Below are 23,343 nucleotides of genomic sequence, written 5' to 3' on the forward strand. Positions count from 1 at the left end.
CAGGTAAAATTAATTTTAGTGCTATTTTGTTTTACCAAATATTATCACGCCAACATGTAAGCAGCATGTTGAGATATCTCATGCTCCTCTTTTTTGAACTAGGTCTTTGAAATTCAATATACTAGCCACATACGGAGACACACGCTCATACACTGTTTGCAATATGCGACAGTCTAGGACTAGCAATGTTGGGGGTCTTGTTTTGTGCCGAGCTCTGTCTAGGCATTCTATAAACATCATCTCATATTCTTCTCCCCCTCTGGCTCGCAAGGGCAGCATTGCCACCCCTCCATACAGATGAAGAAATGGGGATTCAGAGCCGGTGAGCTACCTGTCCCAGGAACCAGGGCTAGGGAGTCACAGGAGGAGGATCTGAACCCTGCTTCGCCTGGCCATGGGCTGTCTGGGAACATTCTGGGGACTCTGCGACCAGAGACAGGAGAGGACGATCCAGGGGTGTGGGAGCCACACAGCCCTAGCTGGGTTCCCAGATGCGGGCAGCCGTTTGGTTTGGGAGTGTCTTGTGTAAACCACCTTATATAGGTCAGGTACACAAACACCTGTACAGGAGTGGCCAAGGCCTTCCATCTCTGTGGATTCCTGGGCCACGAACCAGCAACTTCTTGCCACGTCAGCACCGAGCAAAAGCAGGAGCTCAGCTCTCCCCACCCAACCCAGCATTATTCTTCCCTTTTTTTTCAATCGCCTGTTGATGCTGGCATTTTACCTCCTAAACGATTCGGTTTAATCCATGTTAGAGATTTGCCATGCCATATAATCACCTTTTTGTAATTTTTCCTAATTCTTCAAGATGCATTTCTACCTTTGAACAAATAAATGCAGCTTCAGTTCTTGTTTTTACCGTATGGGAAGCATCATAAATTTTACAGCCATGACTAGCTGCAAGCTTTGTATTATGAACATCCTATTTTTCCCCTTGCATCTTCAAACAGACTTTTGGCCTTTGCTTAAATAGGCATTTAGACTAAGCTGCACATGACTTTTGAGCTGATGTAGCAAGAATCTGTATGGTAACAAAACCTGAATGCAAAGACACTTTAGTCACAACTGTTACTGCCCTACGCTCTCCCACTGTGGCAACAAGCCCAGGTGCCTCACCCATGTGCTGCTGTCCCCATCTCTGGAACATCAGCCTGGGACTTTGAGACTAGTCATCCTGTGAGCCTGAAACTTAAGGACTAGTCATTGTGTGAGCTAGGGACTCATGGACTGGTCACTGTGCGAGCCCTAGACCCACAGACCCATCAGGGTGTGAGCCTAGGACATGAGGACTAGTTACTGTGTGAGCCCTATAACCACAGACCGGTCAGGGTATGACCAGTCACCGTATGGGTCTGGGATTCAAGGACAAGTCGCCATGAGGCTGGGTTAGATCAGGTGAGGCTGCACACCCTAGGAGTGTTTCCGGTTCAAGATCACCCAAGCGGTCAAGACGGACAGACTATGCAGCCTTAAGGCCCATTCTCTGGAGGAAGGCTCTCAAAAGCCAGGAGAGGCACAGAGGGAGGGACCACACCTGAGACAACTGACCCCTTCTCTTTCGGGTCAACACTGCCATCCTGCTGACCAGAAACCAAGACGTAGGGTGCAAAGTTTGCTGAAGGCATTGGTTGAGTGTCCTGCACAACACAAGGCAGAGCAGGTGATCGGCAGTCGTATGTGAGCCCCAGAGCTAAAGTGAGACACATGCTCTTTCCAAAATGCTCCACAAATCTGACTAGGTGTGTCTTTAAAACCTGGAACTGTGTGTCGTAAAAACTGCTTTGTCATCTGAGACCGACGTGACCACTTTTCAGTCTTTTTACTTAAACGATCTCTGTTCCTAATCCATATTTAGAAATTCCTACCTGTTTGAGGTAGGAAATAATTCACTTGGCCCAAGGAGATCACATAGAAGATAAAGAAGGGGAGAGCAACGTTACAGCGGCTCCCCAGCCCTGACTCCCAACAGAGCCTGACGGCACGCGTCGTGACAGTGACACTGTGCACGGAGCAGTGCCAGCACTGTCAGGGCTAATGACCCCAGAGGCGACTGCTATTAGCCAATTCACTAATTAGGGGCCTGTTTGTAGAGCTAATGGGAAGGGTAATCATTTGTTAGCTTAAGTAAAACTCCCGGGCATTCCTGACAACTGTCATCATGGAAAAGTCTGGAAGGCAATTCATCTATCCCTGTGAAATTCAAAGAAAGAATCTAGAAAGCCAGAGTCATCTTTGACAACACAAAAGTGAACATACCCTCCTTAAGGAATTTGCTGGTAGGAATTTCCTGCTTTGGCTCCTAATAGATCCTTTTTAGCAGCAAATAAATATGCGCATGTACAGACACAGGCACATTTCCACGTTTGCATTCCAGTGGTCTGATTTCTGTGGGTTCAATCCAATTTCTCTCACACTTTGAGCCGAGGGAAACAGCCACAGCTAATGCCACTGACAGGAGAATAGCTCTGGAATCCCAACACAGAATGTAGCAATCTGGTTAGGGGCTGTGTGAGCGTACGAGTGAGAGAGTGTGTGTTACCATGCACGTGAGCTGAGCGTGTGACTGTGTATAAGGTATGTGTTAGCGTGTTCATGTATGACTTTACATGGCTGTATGTTAGTGTGTGAGCATGCACGTGAGTGTTAGCATGTATGTGAATGAGTTTGAGAAATGTTTGTGTGTATGCGTGTGGACACGCATGAGTTAGTGTGTTCACATGTATGTGAGCAAGTGAGTGTGTGTGTTAGCATGTGAGTGTGTCGGCACAGGAGTGCGTTAGCATGTATGTGAGCGAGTGTTTGGGTACGTGAGTGTGTTAGCACGTATGCATGTTTGAGTGTGTTAGCACACATGTGTGCGTGCATGAGTGTGTGTGAACGTGTATGTGAGCAAGTGTATGTGTAGGGAGAGGGAGTATTTTGATGCCACAATCAGTTTTACTTGGCTTGTGCGTTAAAGATCAATAGAACAGCTGAGTTTTCTAAAAGATGATTCTATTCACTTTTAAAAAGCATGGACTGTGAATAAAGAATATTATTATTCTTGGGGGTATCTTAGGGACAGACGAAACCAGTGCCTAGGATTTAAGGGACTTTTAGCTCACAATGTAGGACCCTTCTCAACTGCTATCACCACCAGGAGAAAATATACTTTGCCCCCCAAAGCTCCCTGAAAACTTTTGCCTTGGTCCTGCTGGGCACAGGGTGTCGTCCCACAAATGCAACCAGAGAGGCCAAGAAGTAACAGCCCCTACAGCAGGAGCACAGGAAGAGGCTGCACCTGGGTGGAGGGCAGGGCATAAATTCTGGAGGGGCCTTGCAGAGATTGTGGGTCCCCCGATGTCCTGCCACAGATGAGGAACTGAGGCCCTGATGGGGAGGCGACTTCTCGGGGTCACGGGTGCACCCAGGAGACAGCACAGGTGTGAACACTGTCTCCTGACAGTGTCCCGGCCTGACATCCTGCTTACTCGGCAGTCACCTAGACGCTGACCCCATCCCACTCAGATGGCGCTCCTTTCAGAGGTGGTGTGAAAGGTAACCCTTCAAACAGGGGGACCCCGGGCTCCCCAGGGGGCAGGAGCCCCATAACCATGTCTGCTACAAGGTGGCTGCTGAATTAAGGCCCAGATGGGCAGCTCATCATGGCCAAAGTCACTCTGTGTGCCTTCCTGCTCCAGGTCTGCGTGTGCTTACTGTGGCAACCTGGTGTCACCTGGCCATAGGGAGCACGAGCTACAAGGTCTGTGTCCACCCAAAGAGCCAATGCCAGGCCCGCAGGGCTCCGAGTGCTGTGTTCTCTCCCACGGGGCCACAGGTCACTACAGGCTCTCCCGACTCAGGCCTGACCCTGGGGAGGGGTCCGGGTAAGGAGAGGACTCCCGGCGTTGAGAGAAGGGCCACCGGAGCAATTCAGAAGCTGGGATGGATTTACTGGGGCTCCCTGGGGGCTCTTCTGGAGAAGCGATTAGTTTGTTGGCTGGAGTACATTCACTTTGGCAGTGGCTCTCAACTGCAGGGCTCATACCAATCATATGCAGCTTGTTTAAAATGCAGATTCCACGGCCCCCGGCGGCATTCCACGGATTCTGAGGCAGGTGACGTAGGGACAACCCCAGCCTCCGAAGACCACACATCAGCACCGGCAGAGATCTGCAGGGCACCGCGTCATCAGGGCTACTGAAGGGCTGTGCAGACAGGAAGGCTCAGCGAAGACCCTCGAAGCAGCTCCCTCCTTGGGACAGCAATAGCACAGGGCATCCCCCCAGAGCCTCTGTCATCCTGTAAACATGCACCTCCGCGGTCCTGAGCTCTGGGTTGCTGCAGGATAACACCAGCGTACCCAGGCTGTGGGCAGGAAGGCTGGGCCCTGAATCCCGGCCCTGCTACTTTCTCACCCAACAACCTCGGGCAGATGAGCCAGGCTGGTCCTGTTTCCGCATCACGAAAACAGCGTAAGAGTGTCTCCCTGGGCCAGGCAGGCATTGGCGCTCTAGAGACTGGGGGGGGTCCCATCCTTCCAGTGGCGGTGTGTTCCAGCCTCTCCCTCCCCCTGCAGATAACCCCAGGGGCTGGTAAGTTGGTATTGACCAGATCCTCTTTCTTCTGGCCTTTATCTTGGAGCAGACTGCTGAGAACAGGAGCTCTGAGGGCCCTGAAGGCGGGAATGAGGTTGGGGGCAGCAGGGATACGACCATAAGAAGAGCAGAGAGCATCAGGCATGAAATGTTCTGGGGGACACACTGAGGGGGACTTGTGACCAAAGTTCACCTGCTCCACAGGCTCAGGGCAGCCTCGGAGTGGCCATAAGGGCCACTCAAGTGAGGTACATGTGTCCCTGTGACCAGTCCTCCTAAAAGGATCCCAACAATGAGTTGACCTCTGTGCACCAACCTAACTAACCAAGACCAGAGGGGGCCTGACAACGAGGCCAGGGGGTCAGCTCTGAAAAACAAAGCCAACTGAATAAGTGGGTCCTGAGGATCTGGGAGTGGGTCCAAGATGGAAAATGAAAGACACATTTAGAATTTTCACTTCCATATGCAAAACCCCAAACTGGTTTAAGCAAAAAGGGCATTTACTGCTCCAGGAAGTGGGAAATCCCAGGGTGACTTTACAAGGAGCAGAGGGCCTTTCCACGGGAAGGGGCAGATAGGGGCCCCAGTCCAGCAGGGGTGAGGACAGGCAGGGCCTTGGGTCTTGGGCACAGGCAGTGAGAAGCAGCCCAACATGTTTCCCTGTGCCCTGCCCCATGGGGACCTGCCCCACGCAGCAAGAATGGAGCCTGCTCCCCACGGCTTCCTGATGACAAGGTGGCCCAGTCTGGGCAGATGAGACTAACCAGGTGGCAGTAGAGGGTACAGTGAGGGGCAGGACCAGGTGGGAAGAGGTAGGCTGTGGGCTGATTTTTGTCTTGCTTCCAGAGGAGACAGAGCTGTGGATGGCGGAGGGAAAGAAAGAAGGAGCAGGGACGGACAGATGTTTGCTTCCTCGGTCTTCACAACAGCCCTGTGGGCTCTCTGGAAGGCCACCCCTTTTACAGAGGAGAGGACTATGCCTTAGAGAGGGGACTACTGGCCAAGCTTCAACCACCAAGTGAGAAGCATGACCAGGATTTAACTCCGGTTTCTCTGCTTCAAAGCCCCTTTTTCTTATTCCCCGCCACCTCCCAGAAGACAGAACAGATCCTAGCCAAAAAGTATACAAAGTCTTCTTCAGCGGGAAGGCGACTGGCTAGGACCAAGCTCCTTCTGCACCAAGAGAACTTGAGGTCTGGACTACCAGGCTACTGCGGTGACCTTTAGAGAATCCTGGAGAATGAGGAACATTGCAACACTGGAAAGGAATCATCTTCTGTTTCATGGTTTTCAAAAAGGTGCATTCCATAAAATGTAGGCGAGCCCAGTTAAGATTCTAGAAGAGCACTAAAGAAGCTGGTTTCAGAGCATTTAGAAAATGGCGAGGTGATCAGTAGGGACAGACAAGGTAATCAGAAACTTATCATTCCATACTCTCTTCTCTTCCCTGTCACAGGGATCTGAGCTGGAAGACCAGGGCCATACAGTGGCCTGCCTGCCCCAGCCTCTACCCACGTGGTTCAGTCTGGTGGTAAAGGAGGAACAGTGTGGGCCAGATCCCAGGAACTATGTTAGGAACTGGTTGAAATCACTCGACCCACACGGGCAAGGGCAGCTATGAAGGAGGTTTCTAAGGGCATTGTGTCTCGAGCCTTGCACAACTCAACATCTTCATCAATGACTCAGCCAAAGGGAAGAAGACTTAGCAAGTTTATGGAAGACGGAGTTAGCTGGGATGATGAGTACATCAGATGACAGAATCCACCTATTCAAATAATCAAGGTATAGCCTAGACTAAATCTACCCAAAATGAAGTTTATCCGGGATAAATATGAGGTTTGGAGCCCAAGTCCAGAGCACTTGGTAACCGTGCATGGACATGAGTTTGCCTGAAGCTTCGAGTGAATGGTCAGTGAGGTCCAGCTAACAGGGCAGTGGACAACCAAGCTAACAGGGTGCTGCAGCCCAGTGAGTGCAGTGTGGGCAGAGCCTGGTTTCCAGACAAAGACGGTGATGGCTGCACTGCATTCGGGCTGGTCAGTTTGCTCTGGCTCCCAGAGACTGCTACTAACTGAGAGCACAGGGAGTGGAGACAGAGACTGGAAGCCAGGCATGTGCCCCATTGGGTGGTTTTAGGAATCAGGCATTAGTGCTAGAAGGACAGAGATGAAGGAGAAGGGAAGTGGAGGGGATGTGAAAGTTCTCTTTGAATGTCTGTAGGGCCGGCTTCTTCACCGAGCCCCAGAAAGTCCCAGGGACAGAGCTAGGAAGGAAGCTCCCCAGACAGCCCCGAGCTCCATGAGAGAGCACTTCTCTAACTGTCGGGGCCATGACAGACGAAACAGGAAGCTTAGTAAGGTCAGGTGCTGGCAACGGAGCTCGTGTTCACGGAGGCAGCAGAACTCCTCGGGCGAGCACCCCAGGAAGAATCCACCTGTATCTGGGATTGGACTAGATGCCCCTGAGGGCCTGCGGTTTCATGGATGCCACCAGGAAGACTGACTCTGAACCTTATCTCATCTGTGTGGCAGGGATGGGGGAGAGGAGGTGACAAAGTGACTGTTGGTTGGAACACTTTAGAGAGCTCCTAGGTATCATGGCCCAGTGTAGATACCCTCAACTTCTCAGAGAGACCAGATGTTACAGAGAAGGCTTTGCATCATGGGTCTCAACTCCCTTGGATCTGACTGTTCCAGAAACAAAGGCCGTTTTTGTACACTAAAACCAGCAGCCAATGGCCACAGGTCAAGCTGGGTCTCTCAGGGCCCGCTCCAGCCTGGGTCTATCACATCGGGGTGAGCATGAGTAAAGGCCAGCCATACCATATACACCATTTCTCTGAAGGGGAGCCCTTCAGGGCAGGCCCTCCTGTTGGTGTGTGCAGAGTCAGAGAGCTCTGATGGCAGCGGGTGGAGACCCCGGCCATTCAGAGCCTGCACCATCCCTGCCAGACACTTTCTGCCTATGGCCTGGAGGCGGTCAGGATCTTGGAACCTAACCACCTGAGACAGCAGCCTGCACTAAACTTTAAGATCTGTTAAAATGAGTATGCTCCTGTAGAGTGCTGCAGGGAAAATAAATCTTTCTGGAACATCCACCCTGGTCCTGGAAGAACTGGCTCCCGGGAGACGGTATTCAGCCTCTGCAAGCCTCCACCACAGTGGGTCGTGCTGGCGGCCTCCTGTGCAGTCGGCGGAGCCCGGAGCCCTTGTGGCTTGCAGAAGGCGGGGTAGGGTGGTTGATGGTGATCAGATCTCAGGGGAACTCTTTAGTTCTGCTACCGTGTCACTGCTTGACAATTTCCTGACCCTTTGTCAGGGTTCCCCCCTTGGGAGGAATGAGTGTACACGCCCAAGTGCTGCATGCCCACAGTGGGTCCAAGGCAAGGTGGGTGCCATCCTGCCAAGGCCCATCCTCAAGATGGACAGAAAGGCCCTGCTTCCGATGAGGCTGCTCCTTCCAAGGCAGAAATGACCACGAAGAAACCCAAGCAAAAGCTTTCTCCTAAGAACGGGAGCAGGGGAGGCAATAATACTCGGAAAAATAAATCTAATGACAAGAATGCTAAGCCCTAACCTCTTTACCGATTAAAACACGCACGCACACACGCACACACACACAACGATTCCTCTACTGTAATAACATTTAATCCCCAGAAGCTAATCTAAATGTAACACTCAAAAGAAAACAAAAGTGGCACAAAGGAAAAGAGCCCCAGCCGGGCCTTGGGGGATACGGGCTTTATTCCCAAGGCAAGTCTGCTAATAGAGCTGGGAATGAAATGCCATTTTTGTCTTTGTCCAGGGGAGGGGATTAACAAACTGTCGCCTCTAAGTCCAGTTTCCTGAGTCATGGATCTCTGAGCAGTAAGAAAGCACTGGGCAGAGGCTGGCTGCCCCTTGAGGCTGTCCTTCCCCAGGCTACTGCTCAGAACCCGCCTAGTGGGGTCGGCCCGGGGAACTGGTTCTAGACGCTTTGAACCCAACAGGACCATTGCTGACCCCCCCCATCCCCCGCCCTCCGTGGCTCTCTGACAGACTCCCTTGCCCCTCTTTGCTCTGGTGCTGGGGTAGCTAGGGAGCCCCTCACCTGCCTACCGCGCCAGAGACAGTAAGCAACCCCCTGCCCCCAGGGAGCTCATGCTCACGCCCAGCCCTGGGCAGGAGCCTCCCTGCCTCCCTGCTCCTCATCCACTTCCACAGGCTCAGGCCTTCCTGCCTGGCACTCAGAGTCTCCCAGGGAGCAATCGTGCCCACGCCCACGCCTGGGTATCTGCATGGCCCCTTGTTGCGGCTCAGTGCGGCTCCAGTGTCAGTCTGTCCCCAATCCTTTGTCCCGAAGTCCCAGTCGCCTCTGTCACATCATCCCCCTTCATCCTCCTCATGGCACTTTGTAGAACCATCGAACGTCACTGTCCCGAGCGAGGGAACCCTCTCTGCCTGGCTCAGGGCTGTGCCCTGGCCGTGCCCGCACGGGGACCCTCAGCACGTGTCTGCTGAATGGGTGAGTCATCCTGGCTAGTGGCGCTGCAGCGGCTTCCTAAGTAGGCTTCCTGCCTCCCACCTCAACACCATTACCGCTTCATCTCCCAGACGCTGCCAGTTATCTTTCTGAAACACAAATTCGATCCTATCAATTCCCTGCTTAAAAGCTTTTTTATGGCTTGCCACTGCCTGTAGGGTGAATTCCAAATTCTTTCGTGTGCACGGAAGGCCCTTTACATCCGGACCAGCCGCCCTGCTAGCCGCATCCGAGCCTCATCCCTGCCCCCTCAGTATCTGCCTCTCCCCCTTTGCCAATGCCCTACCTTCCTCTAACACCCCACGAGGAAAGGGCCCGCTCTGAGTCTGCTCACACTGACCCTTGACCACAGAGCACAAACATGAATTCATCTCCGAAGCCCCACTGTGCTCCAGCAGGATTAACTGCTCCATTGCCTCTGCTCCCGGGGTGCTACCCTCATATACTGCTGTAGCAGTTATCATTTGTTACAGTGAGTTTCCACTCACTCAATACACAGTGACCCTGGGGCTACAAAGAGGAATAAACAAGCTTCCTGCCCACAAGAAGTTTGTAGTCTAGTAGAATGCCACGCTTGAACATGAGCATCCAACGATGCTCCCAGGGCCCCCCCAGGAGGTGTCCCAGGGGCCCCCAGGTCCCACGGGGCCCATCAGAGACACACCTAACTGATTTTGGGGTGGGCAGGCTGCAAGCAGGGTGGTGTCTGTGCTCTCATTGGAGGTGAAGACCACATCTCATCTATCACGCACAAATCGTAGCCAGTAGCAGCCTCAGCAGAAGCTTCAGATCACTCCCACCTCATCCTCTCTCTAAAGAGAAGTGGTTATCAAACTTTTCATAACCAGAGATTATGGGCAAATATAACCAGGCCCTCTCCGATTCCCTTCTGTGGATCGTGGCCCACAGAACCAGAGCAGGGGCTACGGAATGAGTCACCAGAAGTGGGGATGGCCTCCCTGCCCTAAGAGGGGTCAAGAGCAAACCACTAGGAAACTCTCCCTGGGAGAAACCCGGTGGCCGGCTACCTGCCAGCCAGCCAGGGGAGGTTGAGACAGAATGCTGACGCAGAGGAAGTGGCCCTTCTGTTGTCTTGAACAGACAGGGAAGGGGGCTGGCATATACCACACTCTGGGTATAGAGTGATACTTGCTTTTCCTTAAACATCTCCAGAGGAAGATAAAGTCTGTACAGCTTCCTTCCCTCAATCATTATGTTATAATCACTCACTGCAAGTCAGGAAGTCCTTCCCTAGATCTAACTTAAATTTTCGAGCTGTAGTTCAAGGCTCTAGTGCCTCCTTCCCAGAGGAATACAGGTGCATCCTTCGGCCTGGCTTCTCCCTCCCTGTCCTTCAACCACCGAGACCTCCTCCCTCTGGGGTCTCCCCAAGCCTCTCTGCTGCAGGCCTGCAGGGCACAGCAGGAATCAGCGGGGCCCCAGTGCTTGAGGGTTTACGGCACACAGACAATGCACAGTAGAAAACCGCAGGTTGATTCCTAGGTTCCCTTTGCTCGGTAACATTTCAATTTCGCTCCGGATCGAAACTTTGGCTACACCTGCCAGCAAAATCTAAGCTGCCTTCTTCAGGATTCACCTTTGTCATCTCCCTGCTAACACGTGGGATGGTACATTGGCCCAAACCCGGCCAGCAGCACCGGCAGGATCCCAGGGGAGCGGGCTGAGCCCTCTTGAAGACAGTGATGGGGGCCCGGAAGGGAGGGAACCCGTTTTCCCCTGGACCCCTGGTCTTCTAGGAGCGGGACTTCTGACCCCAGAGTCCCGGCACGTCCATTCTGACTTGCCCAGGATGGCAGCTCAGCTGCACCTCACATGTTCACAGGTCACATTGGATTTCTTGACAGGAGCCACAGCTGAAGGGCATTTAAAACCACAGATCTTGTCCAACAGCCTCAGTCTTTGATGGAAGGGGGAAGTTCCAGGAAAGGGTACCAGGCAAGTTAGAGGCCAAGCCCTGATCAGAAGACTACATACACATATGCACGCACACACACAGACACCCACACCCACAGATGTGCACACACAGACACACACCCATTCACATACAGGTACTCATGCTCATGTATATATATATATATATAAGCCCTCCCATATACTCACACACACACAGACACACATGTGCATGTGTGCATCCACACACACAAAAGTGCAACTAGGAACCCAGTTCCAGGGTCAGCTCTGGTCTCTGTGTGTGGTCCCTATCAGCTGTCAGCTTGGGATCTGGTTCCCAACTGTACTCGGAACCTCCCTCTCCTTTCGCCCAAATCATCGATTCTTCTCTCGCAATATCTCTATATTGTTATTAATTTTTAATTATACAAGCTGTACATATATATATATATACACTTATGTACCAATATATATTTGTTTTGTTTTTACAAAATTAAAAACACAGCAGATAAAGCTATGGTCCTCTTTGGCTCTTTTGATAATACTGAATGCCCTTGGGGTGCCTGGGTGGCTCAGTGGGTTAAGCAACCGACTTTGGCTCAGGTCATGATCTCGCGGTTTGTGAGTTTGAGCCCCGTGTCAGGCTCTGGGCTGACGGCTCAGAGCCTGGAGCCTGCTTCCGATTCTGTGTCTCCCTCTCTCTCTGCCCCTCCCCCACTCATGCTCTGTCTTCCTCTCTCTCCCTCCAAAATAAATAAACATTGTAATACCGAATGCCCTTGAACTGCCCAGGAGTAACTACTGTTTTCTGTTTGGAGTGTATCCTTTCAGACTTTCTTCTCTGTATCCACATAAGTTGCACGCACCTACAGAGCAGAGAGGGTGCCGGCGTACCTGTGTCAAGTGCACACACACATAGTACACCACAACCTGCTTTTTCAGCCAACAAGATCTCCCAAGCATCCTCCCAAGCTAGTGCATACGCTCCGTCTCGTTTTTAACCCACCGCTTGCTCTTCGAGTCAGAAAGATTATGCTTGTCCACTGCCCTATTCGCAGGCAGCAAGGCTACTTCCAATCTGTCACTTTGGGGAATGGGGCCTCCATGTCCCCTCGCCTGGGGCTGCTTGTCCACACACACCAGGGTCTCTGGAGGGCACGTCTCCAAAAGGAGAGCTGGGGATCCGGAGTCTCCCCTTCCTTTGTGGTTCCATATCCAGACAGCCGTCGAATCACTCTACATACCGAGGGTCCATACCCCCTTTGGCTACTGCACTCCGATCTCTCTCTCACTAAAACGTGAGTTTCTATATAGTGATACCGGCTGTTATTTGAGTGCTTATTATGTGCTTAACAAATTGCCTCACGATGCCCTCAAAACAACCTTCAGCAGCAAGGGACATGTGTCTCAGAGCAGTTATGTCATCTGGTGCAGGCCACACACCAGGCAGCATGGCTGGGAATGCACTCACCTGTCTGACCCCAAGGCCCTGCCCTATGCGAGCCCCACACACCCTCACCCCACCGTGGGGCCCTGCTGCACACTGCAGAAGCCTCCACAGAGAAGGTGCTTAGACAGCCAACTATTCGCTGTTAAATCCCACCCTAGAAGTCTATACAAGGGGTATCAGCTCATCCTCCCACCCATGCATCTACCATGGCTAAGTCCTGGGCTGGGCAGTGGGGATGCAGAGAAAAATAAGATTATGGATTGACCTCTGGGGAAGACACACCGTAAACAGAAAAGATGCTTAAGTTGGATTTTGAAAACTGAGCATAATCCGTAAGGAGAAAAGAGGGGCATTCTAAACAGAAAACAGGATCTATAAAGATAACTCAGTAGATTCTGCATTCTGAAATCAGGAACCCAGCAGTCTCAGGCTGGAAAACTCAGTCTTTAGAAGTCATCTGATCCAAGGGTGGCAAAGGAGTTCACCTTGAATGCCAATCTGGAAGAGGTGATACCAGCTGCCAGAGTCTGGAAACCGAGGAGTCTCGAGAGCACGTCCAGGTTCAGGGGGAGATTGCTGGAATCCTCCGGTGATGTTTGCCATGGGCGAAGGATGGGGCACAGGCAAGAAGCCAAGCTTCCCGATGAAGCCACTGAGGCTTTCCAAAGGTGGCCCACACTCACTTCCAGAACCAGCCCAGAGCATTGGCCTTAGGGAGCACTACCTCTGTTGATGAATTCTCTCTGCATGCATCTTTCTCTTGCTACAGAGGAGGCAGAACTCTGTTCAACATCGGTATGGGAGTAAATGCCTGCAAACAGCCCAGGGGAAGGAGGGGGACACCCCCCCCCCCACGAACACACGTGTGCACGCGCAGAAATATATTGCACCAGCCCTGGGGGAAGTCAGTGAATCAGCTAATCAGCAAGCAGCTAATCCCCTTGTCCTGCAAATTCCTGAGAAGCAAGTATCTGGGTAGGGTAGAAAAGAGCTAGACTCATACAGGCCTGCATTCAAATCCCACTCGGCCACGCTGGTTGTGTGTCCTGAAGTACTTCTGTGCACGATCACATTTCATTGACAAAGAGGCACCATCATTGTCCTTGCCTTATTGACCAGCACACTGAGCCTGAGAGGTAAGCTGACTTAGTTTCCAGACCTGCAGTATGGGACAATAATGGCATCTGCCATAAGAACTTCCTGTGAAGGGAAGACCCCAGGGGCTGCCTAAGTGCCTAGCAGAATAGCTGCATAGAGGTTTTTAAAAAAAAGTTTTTTCTTAATATTCATTTATTTTTGAGAGGCAGAGAAGGAGCAGGAGAGAGGGAGACACAGAATCCCAAGCAGGCTCCAGGCTCTGAGCTGTCAGCACAGAGCCTGACGTGGGGCTTGAACTCACGAACTATGAGATCATGACCTGAGCCAAAGTCAGACGCCCAACCGACTGAGCCACCTGGGCGCCCCCCGGGATGCAGGTTTTTTTTTTTTTTGTTTTGTTTTTCAACGTTTATTTATTTTTGGGACAGAGAGAGACAGAGCATGAACGGGGGAGGGGCAGAGAGAGAGGGAGACACAGAACCGGAAACAGGCCCCAGGCTCTGAGCCATCAGCCCAGAGCCCGACGCGGGGCTCGAACTCACGGACCGCGAGATCGTGACCTGGCTGAAGTCGGACGCTTAACCGACTGCGCCACCCAGGCGCCCCAGGGATGCAGGTTTCTAAAGAAATGTATTAACTGCATTTTGATCTGCTAAATCCACGCTCAAATGGGTTTTGATTCGTTAACCTCTCAAAGAGCCATGTTTGCCAGTTTAAGCCGCATACGTTGGTAAATTTCTGAATAGAAAGTGCTCTTTTTAAAAAGTTACATAAGAGAAGTGAGAGAGAGAGAAACAGCTTTTGAAATCAGACTAATGTGAACATTATCCGGATGAATTAAGATAGAAAGCTATCTTATTGGGGGTTCAAATAAATAACTGCTGTTTTAATAGGTGATCAGTCTGTCATTGGCTCACTAAATAGAGCGCCTGAGAACACACTCGCTCAGGTGAGCCCAACCCCTCCCCCACAGGTTATTTAAGAAGCTCTGGATTCCAGGTGAGAGTGAGCCCTACCACAGCAGCTTAGCCCCAGCAAGGTCCAAGTCCCCTCGTCCATGTTACTTAGACCTCTCCGGATCAAAGTCCTTGCAGCACAATGACTCAGTTTCAGGAAACAGTTAATAACCTTCTTCCTTCAACTCAATTGTTCTAACCTCTTTGAGGGGTGGCTGTCTGTGAGGCCAGGGGGCACTGTACAAGTTTCCTGACAGGGAGAAGTCGAGACAGGCTCTGAATGAATCCCACGGGAAGAGGAGTGAAGGTTGTCATAAAAAAATAGATGGGGCACGATAAATGCAGGATGTTCCCTGGGGTCTTAATCTCTTCCTTCAGAAAATCTGAAGATTCCTGCCTGCTGTGCTGTTGTAAGGTAGAGGTGCATGTGTCTGTGTGTGCGTGTGTGTGTGCACATGTGTGTGTCTGTGCATGCAAATGCACTTCGGGTATTTACTGCTACCCCAACAATAGCATTCTTCTGAAACAAGAGTTTCCAGACCGTGAATGCTGGCCTCACCAACGACATTCCTCTTTAGTTCTGAGTTCCCCATTGGCCCTCTGACAGGCATCTTCTGAGGCCTTGCACATATGACAGGCTTAGCAGGCCTCAGGAAAGCGTGGCAGGCCCAAGAAAAGTTGGGAGGGCCACCCGTGCCATCGGTGTCTGATGTTGCTAACCAGTGTTGGAGTGACGTCGCGTTCTCACTCTTTCCTCTAGCTGGTGTGGCCATTTTCTACTTGGCAAACTAATCATTCCTCAGAAGTTATGTCAGGACCTCCGCTCCCATCTATAGTGGAGTAGATTGGGGAAGAACTACACTCAACTCTGAGAAAGAAATTTTAAAAGTTGAAATTTAGAAAATCTATTAAGGGGCACCTGGGTGGCTCAGTCAGTTGAGCATCCAACACTTGATTTGGGCTCAGGTCATGATACTGGGGTTGTGAGGTGGAGCCCCATGTCAGGCTCTGCACTGAGCACGGAGTCTGCTTAAGATTCTCGCTCTCTCTCTCCCCCTCCCTCTGCCCCTCTCCCCTGCTCGCACACACTCTCTAAAATTAAAAAAAAAAAAAAAATCTGTTTAAGGCATCTGAGGAGCAAGACAAAGTAAGCCTGAGGGCCAAGATTATGAAGGGAAGGGAACTGTAGAGAGGTAAGTGCTCATTCTTGGAGCCACTTGTCCCCGGTGAGTTTTTGGCAATTCTTGGTGCAGGAAGGGAGGCTGAAAGTTGGGCAAACAGCTTCAGCTAAAGTGCAAAGAAGCCAGCTTCTGGCAATCTCATAGGACTACAGACAGACAACATTCCTTTGGAGTTCAAGGCTGCCAAGGCAGCTAGGCTTTGAGGGACCAGGATTCGGGAGAACAGGGAGCTAAAATACAGTGAACCGACACTCAGTGACTTTCCTCTTTTAAGGCATTTGTCACATTCTTGAGCTACTCAAGGCAAGAGGCTAAGGTGCCAAGTGAAAGCTACTAAAAGGCAAAGTGGAATTTTCAGAAGTCTCACAGAGCTGAGGAAGCAAAAACAAGGGTTTCAAGCTCACCAAGAAAGCAGGTGTACTGGAGCCCTGGAAAGCCATGCCCTAGGAAGAAGGGTAAACCAGAGGTGGTCTGAGTTTCACCAAAACTGCAGCAAGCCTCCAGTCAGCTCAGTCCCTCAGGTGGCCACCAGGGAACAGGGTAGAGCACTCTGGGGGAGACGACACACTCCAGAGCGTCTGTAGTCTCGGCACAATGCCTGGCATGCAATCGCGAATTACCAGCCACACAAATAAATAGGACCAAGAGGTTTTTGGAAAAGACAATAGAAACAGACCCTCAGATGACTTCAAAATAACCATACCTAACAGGTTCAAGAAAACAGATGGCAAAACCCAGAATCTCACCAGAGACTGGGAATCAAAAAAAAAAAAAAAAAAAAAAAAAAAGAATTGAACTTCTAGAATTGAAAAACATGCAATAATTGAAGTTCAGAAATCAATAAATAGGTGTAAGAGAGACTTGACACATTAAAAAGATTAGTGAAGTGATAGGTCAATAGTAAAAACTCAGGTGACAACATGAAAATTTTAAAAAATTGATGAAAAACTGAAGAAAAAAAAAAAGACACAGAGACAAGGGAGGCACAGTAATACATGTAACTTAAATTCCAGAAAGGAGGAAAGATAAACCAGGGCAGAGTTTTATTTGAAGAGATAATGGCTGAGAAATTTCTAAAACAAAAGGACATCAAACCCGAACACATGAACCCCAAGCAGGAAAAAAGAAAGACAACTGACTCCTTAGGCACATGATAGTCAAATTGCGAAAAAACTAAAGACAAGGAAAAGCTAAAAATCAGAGAAAAAAAAAGTAATTACCAAAAAGGGGTAATAAGAGTATCAACAGCTGACTTCTCCAAGAAAAAACAGGTATCAAATTAGAATGTAAAGATACCCTGAAGGAACTCAACAAAAGGATTGCTAGATTCTTTCAAACTGAAATATATTTCCAATTAAAAATAGAGAATTTAGGGGCACCTGGGTGGCTCAGTTGGTTTAGCGTCCAGCTTCGGCTCAGGTCATGATCTCATGGTTCGTGAGTTTGAGCCCCGCGTCGGGCTCTGTGCTAACGGCTCAGAGCCTGGAACCTGCTTCAGATTCTGTGTCTCTCTCCCTCTCTGCCCCTATCCCCCCCTCAAAAATAAACAAAAAAAATACAGAATTTATAATCAGCCAAACTACACGAAAAGAAATATTATACAAGTTCTTTAGTTAGAAGGAAAGTGATCTCAGAAAGAAACCATAAATCCATAAATCAGTAATGATACAGAAAATCTGAACAGGACCGCCTAACTTAACCTAACAAACACAGATTACTATACCTGCTGGCAGAATACACATTCTTTTCAAATGTACATAGAAGGCTTCCCAAAACAGATCATATACATAGTCATAAAGCAAGGTCCAAAAATTTTAGAGGATTTACAGTATGTTCTTTGCCCCCAGAATTAAGCTGAATATCAATTATTAAGAAAATAACTAGAGGGGCACCTGGCTGGTTCAGTTGGTACTGCATACAACTCTTGATTTTGGAGTCATGAGTTTGAGCCCTGGTTGGGGGTAGAGATTACTTAATAATTAAAAGGGTTTTTTGGGAAAAAAGTAAGTAGGAAATTACCAGATATTTGAAAATTAAGCAATACATTTTGAAATAACCCATGAGTTGAAGAAGAAATTAGAACGAACATTAGAAAATTTTTGAACTGAATTATAATGAAATGCAATATATCAAAACTTTATGGTGTAACTGAAGCTGTGTTTATAGAGAAGTCAATGCCTTAAATGAATATATTAGGAAAGAAAGCAAGCTGACCTGGTGCTTCACTGCTTTTAGGATACGACTGAAATCTCTAACATGGTTACAAAGTCCTGTGTGGTCTGGCCTCTGCTGACTTCTTAGACCTTCATCCTAGTCTGTCTCTTCTAATTCATTCCTCTCTAGTCACACTGGCCTTTCAATTCCTTGAATATGCTGTATTACTTCCTGCCCCGGGGCCTTTGCACATGCCAAATCTGCTGTCGGAAGTGCTCTTTTTCCCCCCTCCTTTCTCTGGCCAAAGCCCCCTCATACCACGGGAGTCAGTTCAAAAGTCACTTCCTTTGAAAAGGCTTCCCAAACATATGAAGTTTGCGTTAGGGTCCTCAGACACATGCTTTTTAATTCAAACATTTTGTTTCACGGCTCATTACTATAATCAATCATTATTTGGGCAATTGCTTTTTGTGCAATTAATTTAAAAATATTGTTTGTCATCCCCAAATGCCCTAAGCTCCTTGCTGAAAGAAACCAAAGCTGTCACATTGATCGTTTTATCACCAGTGCCTAGCATGGTACCTGGCAAACAGTAGGCACACAATACATGTATGTTAAATGAATACATGACTACACGGACATCTAATTAGTCACCTAAGTAACCACTCAGTTTACTCAAAGTTGTTAAAAGATGCTCAATGTCTTGGAAGAGAACTATCACTGCTGTCAGCGTTGGCATTTATTTCTGTGGCATTTACGAGGCAATTTACAATCATCTGCTAATCCACGAACGCTCCCAATCAAGGATTCCGCCCTCCAGCCCAATGTTTAAGTAAAATAATTTCCAACTCCACACCGCTTCCTGTGTACTCTGGTTGGGTAAAGAAAAAAAAAATTTTTTTGTAAACTCAATTTATTTATTAAATCTGTGCCACGCTCTGCGAGTAATCCAGATGACTGCCGTTATTAGTAACAGTCACCCTGCCACTGCCACCCACTGCTGACATCTGAGGCGATTTCCTATGTGCTATCTCACTCAAAGCACTGGAGGGGGTATCAGCTCTCTTCTGCATGTGAGGACATCAGAGAGATGACGTGACTTGCCCAGGGTCATAGGAGCAGCCAGTAAGAGGCAGGGCAAGGGTGCACTCCAGGTCTGCTGGACGCTCACGCCCAAGCATTCTCTCAGCTCCATCCCAACACCTATCTTACAGACCACCTAGTATTTAGTATTCTGCTTAGTAAATAGTAGTAATTATCAAGGGATGTTGCAAACCTTTGAAAAAACCTTTTACTTTGCTCGGATTAAGATGATACTCACATGCCATCTCCCCTTTGCCTTCAGAAGACATGAGGATGATAAAGGATATGACAGTAAAGTCAAATGCACTAATCCAGGGCACCAGGAGCCCAGGAGTCCCCACTCTCAGGACGGTGGGCCACATGGCAGGTGACAAAATGGTGTGGTCCCTGACAGTAAAGCTGCCTGGCTTCTCCCCAGAGCGTCTTCCCTTAGCAGGCTGTTCCATGAGGCGGGCTATTCCGTGATCCAGGGAAAGAGGGAGGGGCTACGGATCCAGCATCACTGCCCCACAGGCAGTTCCAGGGGACGGGACGGGCCAGGGGCTGTGCTGTGGTTTTTGCTCATTTCCGGGATCACATTACCCAGGTGGCCATCACCCCACAGCCTCTGGGGTGTGACTGCTTCCCAACCTCTCCCTCTCACGGATCGCGATTCTGAGTATTTCTCAGCCCTGGATGGGCCATCGGGGTGCTTGTCTGAGATCCGGATAGAACATTCCATTCCTTAGGGGTCTGTGCAGCTCATGGCACTTGCTTACACCCAGAACCCCCCGTGGGATCCCAACGGGCAGGTGCAAGAGCTTTCCAGTCTCTACCTGCCTACTGGAAAGTTCTTTCTCTGAGTCCCCTATTACTGCTCTAGGACTTGAAATCCCAAGATAACTAACTGTATGCTCGTCCCGAAAGCTACTCAGTGGTCAGCTCCAGCACTATGTCCCCCCGGCTTCAGGTGCCCCCTGCTACACCCTGGACCTGTACTGAGGCCACCCGTTCCCACTGCCCCTTCCTGGTTCCTTGCACAGTTTTTGTCAGGAGCCGTATTTACAAGTACTTTGACACCTCCTAGCCACCCAAGCCTCTCTCTGATGGTTCCTTCTTAAGGTGCCACATCCCACCCCTCACCAATCTGCACTGGGACCCGTTTGCCCGGGGAATCACCCTGACTGAAGCCTGGAAGGGAAAGGCACTTCCTTGAGGGAGGAGGAGGGAGTTGGCCTGGTCCACAGAGGCCACCTTCATACAAAGGACCCACAGTTCAAGGTCCAGCTCTCCTTCCCACAGCAACCCCTACAGACCCTCCTGTGACCTCACCCTGAAGGAGGGTGCAGCTGTAATGAACACACCGCATGCGCCTCCCATTCCTTAACGTTCTGGCTCTGAGGCCTCCCTCATGGCGCAGGAGCACTCAGACAGGGGACAGGACGCTGGTACTCAGCACTGTGTGACCTGAGCCAGCCACCAGTGAGTGTCCCTGAGCCCCAGTCCTTCGGGGAATAAAAAGGGAGCCACCCTGAGCATGTGAGCATGCAAGAGGTACATGGCCCGCGACCAGGCACACGGAGGTATGCTCAGGGAACAGGCTGGTCTGAATACCACCTCCACAAATGGGGGGCAGGTGCCCGTAGCAACATCCCTTCCCTGACTCCCTCGGGAGCCCGACGGCCAGCCTGTGGCGTGGCCCACCTACATGGTGTCTGAAACAAGTCTGCCAGTCCGCCGTGGCCCCATTTCCACAGCCAGGGAGCCAGGGAGGAGCTGAGTGCTCGTCTGGCCCATGACAGATGACCGGTGGCTGCCCCACAGCCGGGTGAGAGACTGAGTAGCACATGGTTGTCCACGTTATTACAGAGACTTGAAGTTAGGCAGGTGGCGGTAGGTTCCAAGCCCCGTGTGCTGATTCTTACAAATACAGGCTAAGTTTACGAAACATCATAAACGCGTTCTTACTTTATCGTGCCCTCCATTTTTGAAGCTGCCTCATGGAACTGCTCTGAAGACAGTTTGTACATCTCGGCATTCTACAAAGAGAAAAACAGAACTGATTACCAAAGACTGAAATTTCCCTCTGGCTCCCGCATGGGAGAGACGGCGCTAAAAATCGACAGATGCTGATTTCTTGACCAGCATCAAAGCAGATTGGTGATTGATCCACAGCTTGGCTCTGGCTCCCACCACCGTAGGCTAACCACGGCTACAGAATCCCAGAGTAGCAAAGGCTGGAAGGACCAATGGGTCCTCTGGTTTGGGGGTCGGCAACCCATCACTCAAACCCGGCCTGCCACCTGATTTTGTAAGTAAAGTTTTATTGGAACACAGCCACACTCATGATTTGTTTCTGCATTGTCAGTGGCTGCTTTTGGGCTACAACGGCAGAGTCGAGTAGTTTAAACAGCGACTATAGGGGCTGCAGAGCCTGAAATATTCACTATCTTTAGAGAAAAAGTTTACTGAGATTTGTTCTGGTCCAACCCCCATTTTATAGGTGGCCTCTGCTGCCTAGAGGTGAAGCGACTTGCCCAAAGCCACCCAGCAAATAGCTGTGCCAGGACTGGAGCCCAAGCATCGGATTACCAGCTGGGTGCGGACTCTGCTGCCTGCCGTGACCACCACACTCCTTGGCATGGTGGCTGTCTGTCCAGAGCTGCTGAGTGGCTCCAAAGGCATGCCCTCCATCCTTCCTGAGGCTACCTAGTAAATGTGCACGTGCAGAACCAGACTGGTGTGGAGAACAGTCCGGGCCTGCGATATGACAAAGCTGGGCTGAAGCCCTGGGGCCATCACAGCATGACTCCAAGTGAGTTGTTCCCACTTCTTTAGGTCTCAGAGGCTCAGAAGCCAGCACTTGCCACTGGTTTCCAGAAGAGACGACCGCAAATGCCCGTGCTAACCCCACCTGCCACCACACTCCTGGGGGAGCACCTTGAAGCTCACAGTGAACAGACTGACTTTTTGCAGCAGGCTGTCTCAAGGATGAAACCCCAGAAGGCGGCCCAAGACGGGCGGGCAGTCAGACTTTCGCTGTGAGGGTGAGGAGATGGCATGGATGCCATGGGACGCCCGCCTACCCTGTGCAGGCCTGGGCCAGACCTTTCACAGAACCTGTGTGCGAGGGCTGGTTTTTCCCATTCTACAGGTGGGTAAAGGGAAGCATCCGGCTCGGGGCGCCTCCCACAGGCACAGTCCTTACAAGACGCTCGAGTGGCAGGGAAAGGGACCTGGAAGTCACAGAGCCATGCCCTGTGTGTGTGTCAGACTCCGAGCCTGGCTCTCCCCACTCCACCATGCACAGAGATAGCCTGGCCCAAAAGGAACGAGTTGCTCCTTCGACAAAATTGAAGAGATGACAGGTGCTCAGATCAGAGCCATGCAGGGGATGTGCCCTACCCCCAAGGCACCCCGTCGGCCATCTGTAGAGAACGTAACCGAGGCAGGGGTGGAAAGCACCTCTCCTAGGAACCTGCAGAGTACTGAAGGCAGAGTTTGGGTGGGAACCTGGCCCTCACTCCCATTCTGGTACCTGCCCCTGGGAAGAGCCAAGGGGGAGGGGCCGCGGAGGGGTGTGTGCCTGAGGGAATGCCCGGGCCCCACATCAGGAGGAACCCAAGTACCCGAATTCTGCCTTGGGCTGTGCTGGGGCGAGCCCAGGGCTGGGCCTTTTACCCACCCCCCCCCCCCCAGCTGCTAAGTGAGCCTGGGCAGGTCCTCAGCTCTGAACTAAGGAGGTGCCCATGCCTCTCTCCAGTGGCCCTAAGGCACAAAAGATGAGAAATGGGAACCCTCCCAGCACGACAGGCACAGGACACATAGGGGTTCTCCTGCCCGACCTCCTGGCTTGCAGGTCTGTGCTGACTCCAAGCTGTCCCATGTTTTCTCTCTGGAGCCCTGATGTTCCAGCCAAGAGATTATGATTTTGCCCCAACGGGTCTGACGTTCGACCACCATGGACTGTCCTTGGTGTAGGAGAAAGGCCACAAACGTGAATCATCTCAGGGCCTCTCCTCCCGCTCCACGCAGATGCTCTTCTGTGACATCCTTGATGGGGATCATTTATATCATTTATATTCAGTCTGAACCTTCCATTCACGGGCCCTCACAGGAAACCACATGGTCCGTAGGCCCACATTGTAATCTTCACTTTGGCACATGCTGTGTTCTTTGGGTGAGTCACTCACTTCCTAGTGGTAAGACAGGGCTCCCACTCCATCACAGGGTGGCTCAGATGATCCTGAGGGGTGCCGGGCTCACAGTGCCCGCCCTGTTCGTTGCAGCCACTGTCATAGCACCATTGAACTTTCTGAGGCCAGCGTGGGCCTTAGTAAGCTCTCCATTCACTCTGATTGGTTCTCTTTGCCACAAGACGGTCTCCGGGCTCAGGCCTTCTCCTCCTTAGAGATGTGCCAGGCCACTGT

The 23,343-nt window shown here is 50.7% G+C and overlaps 1 protein-coding gene across 2 annotated transcripts in view; it reads right to left on the reverse strand.

Moving 5' to 3' along the window:
• The window catches only part of CHCHD6 (coiled-coil-helix-coiled-coil-helix domain containing 6), a 251,259-nt gene that overhangs the window by 26,375 nt on the left and 201,541 nt on the right, over positions 1-23,343 (reverse strand). For both annotated transcript variants that reach the window (XM_030307553.1, XM_030307552.1), the window contains one exon: positions 20,882-20,952. In XM_030307553.1, coding sequence (XP_030163413.1) covers positions 20,882-20,952 — 71 coding nt within the window. The remainder of the gene's footprint in view (positions 1-20,881; positions 20,953-23,343) is intronic.

The sequence above is a fragment of the Lynx canadensis genome, chromosome A2 (assembly GCF_007474595.2).
Source record: "Lynx canadensis isolate LIC74 chromosome A2, mLynCan4.pri.v2, whole genome shotgun sequence".
In the NCBI taxonomy this organism is placed as follows: domain Eukaryota; kingdom Metazoa; phylum Chordata; class Mammalia; order Carnivora; family Felidae; genus Lynx; species Lynx canadensis.